Source organism: Macaca mulatta, chromosome 3, assembly GCF_049350105.2.
Source record: "Macaca mulatta isolate MMU2019108-1 chromosome 3, T2T-MMU8v2.0, whole genome shotgun sequence".
Taxonomy (NCBI): Eukaryota; Metazoa; Chordata; class Mammalia; order Primates; family Cercopithecidae; genus Macaca; species Macaca mulatta.
The window spans coordinates 183245719-183249774 of record NC_133408.1 but is presented as its reverse complement, the minus strand read 5'-3'; the positions used below and the strand labels follow the sequence as shown (position 1 = coordinate 183249774).

Below are 4056 nucleotides of genomic sequence, written 5' to 3'. Positions count from 1 at the left end.
ATGATTCGCAGCATTCTTTTTACATTTTCCTCAATAATCGTGATTTAAAATTTACCTAATAAAAGACAACTTCAGATTCCTAACGTTCAAGCTCTAAGATATCTGGGGAGGGGGTGTCCAATATTTTGTGAACAGCTCTTTGAGACAATGCTGCTGGAACCATCCTGAAGAATGACAACGGAGAATAATGTTTTTCCTCTTCTCCAGCGGTCTGCCCCAAGTAACCCGCTCTTGCCCCACTGTTTACTTCAAGGTAACCCAGAACTGGTAAAACCAGAGGCACAGGTGCCACTAGCATTGCTACAGGTCGGGAACTGAGCAAAACAGACACTCACTTACTCCAGCCTCTTTCTTTTCTCTTTTGGCTTCCTGCCCACTTCACTCTTTTCCCTGCATTCTTTCTTTCCTCTCTGCTCACTTTGTCCCCTCCCATTTGGAGAAATAAAGCATTGAACTGACCCTTCACGTATTCATCTGCCATTCTATAACTCATCTTTATCTCCAAACATCCTTTCTAGACTATTGGTTTTTACCCATCCCCTCTCTTTTGGCATCATCTTCTGGAATTCCTGGGATCAGGATGTCACCCTATCACTCCACTAATAGCACACATGGCCTGCTTGCAGTCAAATCCAAAGCCTTTTTCTTCACCCTTTACTTTCCTCGGAACCTCTGCAGCACTTCTTGATAATTTCTGGCAGCCTTTCTTTCCTGAATCTTCTTTCTCTGTAGCCACTCTGGTTTCCCTTCTACCCCATGGACTGAGTGCTGTGCTCTGCTTCACCAGCCCTAACTGTGTGTTAGTTGGGTGTCTTAAGTAGGATGATCATGTAATTCTTCATCCAGACCATGATATTCTTGAGAATTGAAGGGTGCTCAATTGACAACAGACAATAAACAGAGATTGTCCCTGGCAAACCGATATGTCTGGCCACCCTCTCCTTAAGGCTCAGGAGGAGAAGAAAGCAGAGAGATCTCAGGGCAGGATATGAATGAACATAGTTCGAGGAACTTTCAAAGTCCATCTTCAGGTTTCTTGGTTACTTCTGTTTAGAATCTCAAGTTAAAAATTCAGCTTCATGTTCATAAAAGGGTCACGTTTTCTGAGAAGTGTCAGAGCAGGTTTGGGAGAGAAGAGATGGGTGAGGAGAGAGTTCTACCTGAGGAAAAGGCAGAAGTGGTTGGACCAGGTCCCGCAGTCCTCCCTGAGTTCCAGTCACAGAGTCTGCCCTTTTAGGTAAAGAGGAACTTGGCTCTGAAACCGCTTCCAGGCTCTTCTCAGCCCAGGATTGCCCAAGATCAGTTGTATTGAGTGGCCGGCAGGGTAGGCAGCCATGATGATCTTGCACAAAATATTCCAGGAACTGTAAGTGTCAAAGATGTTGGACATGGAAAGAAATAGAGCAACTGCATTGAAAATGTAGAGGATGAGAAAGTAGCTGGTGGCTTTGATGGCCCCTATGTGAGCCTTCATGCTGGGGTCCCTGGACCCTGTGGCATTGCTTCCCATGTGTAGGGTGTGTCTCTTGAGAGAGAGGATCAGCAGAGTGGCTGCCAGGATGAACATGATCAGAGGAATGAAGATCCCTATGTTATAGAAAAATACCAGGTTGACCATATTGGTCTCAGAGAAGTACTTCTTCTCCGTGGAGTTGTAGGAGGGGATAGGAATGGAGCTATTCACATACACATTGAAGACATCTTTTGAGAGAGGAAAGCTGAAGCTTAAGGAAACCAACACTGACAGCCCGAGGAGCCAAGGCATCAGCACTATGATTTTCCTCTTCATCAGGAAGAACAAAGGATGATTGAAGTTTGCAATTCTAAGACAATAGAAGACTTTGAGCCAGGCAGCAAACCAGAGATTGGAATGGTTCAGAAAGACAGTGATGACTTTGAAGAGGATATACACTGTGTTTTGGTTATAAACAATTCGGAATAGCAGACTGAAAATGTTCTCCAGCATCATCCAAATCTGTAGCAAGAGCCTGGAAAAGCTCAGCATCAACATAATGCAGTCACCAGTGGGGAGTGTTTTGCCCCTGGCCCACTCAGCCCCATAGATGGCCGTGATGAAGCCACTCCCAAGGATGCCTGTGATGCACTCTATTCCGGAGACCACCAAGGTGAAGATGACCTTGAACCTGGATATGTCTTTGTCTGTGGCATCTGTGTTCATGGTTGCCATTCTCTTTGATCCTGACTTTCAGGTTTCTATGCCAAGAACGGGTAACTGCTCTGCAATCTTCTGACCCTTGCTCAATGTTATTGTAATTTCCGCCCCCCTCATTAATGGTTATTTCCAATTTTTCTCCATTTGTTTATCACATGACGACAAGTTAGAGGTTTCACATGCAAATAATGAGAGGATCTGGTTACTGGGTCTGTCTCAGTTTTTCATAAAGATACATTTGTCTTGGGCTTTCAGAAGCTCACTGGAAATAATTTGAGACATGTTTCTAGCTCAATACCTTCCTACCTTATTTACTTTAAGTCCACATTTACCTGATAAGGCATGAATACAAGACCTTTTTACTTGTCTCACAAGATCTCTGTTACCTGCTAAATTATTTGTAAAAGCTCATACAGCTTTTAAAATCTGTTTTCTCCACTTCTTTTCTTGTCTCTCTTATTTTGGGAGAGAGTTTTATTTTGATGGTTACCATGTTTGTGAATAAGAAATTCCCATACGCTCATATATGAACATCTTTTACTTAGAATTGAGTTTCTTCCAAAAAGGCCTGCTATTATAATGTCCTCAAATAGTATACAGAAAAGCCAAAATTGGATGCCATTCAAGTTGGAGACAAGGAAGTCTCCATAGTCCCAGTTTTTATTGTTTGTGTACGTGTCATCAATTTCAGCTTACTGAGATCCCACATGACTATTTGAGCTCAGAATCAGGTAGAATGAGCCTGGGGAGAATTCAGTGTTTTGGACTTGGTGTTGAAGTTCAGAAATATGATAAGGTACTATAACTTGAAATTTAATTTCCTACTTTTTAACCCTGGCTGTGAACCAGAATGGTAGATGCCCGGGACTCATACAAATCTAGGAAATCAGAATCTGGACTAGGGCTCAGGCATGCTATCTTTTAAAAAAGCCAAAAGGTCTTGTTGCTCATAGTCAGGATTGAGAACCAAAATCTTAGCTAGAAACCAATGAGCCTTGGGTCAGATTTGGTCTGTGGTCTTTTTACTTTGCATTGGCTAATGCTATACAGCATTAATCCACCAGTGTGTAACTTTTTTTTTTTTGAGGGGTTCTATTGGCCAACATTTAAACTTAGGAGATTACTTATATGCACACACAAAAAATCTATCTTCTCTTGAAAAATTAGAAGATTTGGCATAGTGAATTGGCTGAAGCTGAGTAGTGGCTGCCCATTTTAAACAAGGCATATACTTTTCAGTTTGTTGACAATACTAATTCCTAGTGTCTTCTTGACACAGAAGCTGAGTGCCAGTTATCATTTTCCAGTGTGCTTGCCCTGTTATTTTTATTTGATTTATTTTTTTTTTTTTTGAGACTGGGTCTCACTCTGCCACCCAGGCTGGAGTGCAGTGGCGTAATCATGGCTCACTGCAGCCTTGACCTCCATAGCGCAAGTGATCCCCACACTTCAGCCACTTGAGTAGCTGGGACTACAGGTGCATGCCATCACACCTGGCTAAGTTTTGTATTTTTTGTGGAGACAGAGTTTCACCATGTTGGCCAGGCTGATCTTGAATTCTTGGGCTCAAGCAATCCTCCCATCTCAGCCTCCCAAAATACTGGGACTGTAAGTGTGAGCCACCATCCCTGGCCTTGGTCCATTATATTTTTTTATAATATAAATGGATGAATGATAAAAATGGATTTCCCCACCCCAAATTAATTTTATTTAAAATAAGGAAGTTGGCTCGGCTCAGTGGCTCATGCCCGCAATCCTAGCACTTTGGGAGGCTGAGGAAGAGGATTGCTTGAGCTCAGGGGTTTGAGGTCAGGTTGGGCAACATGGTGAAACCCCGTATCTACAAAAAATACAGAAAATTAGCCGGGCATGGTGGCACGCAC

The 4056-nt window shown here is 42.8% G+C and overlaps 1 protein-coding gene across 1 annotated transcript; it reads right to left on the bottom strand.

Annotated features, from left to right (window-relative positions):
• Positions 1-1216: 1216 nt before the first annotated feature.
• On the bottom strand, positions 1217-2188 carry TAS2R40 (taste 2 receptor member 40). Its single transcript, NM_001080764.1, is given in 1 exon segment — positions 1217-2188. A coding segment is annotated over 1 exon segment (972 nt).
• Between the last annotated feature and the right edge of the window lie 1868 nt (positions 2189-4056).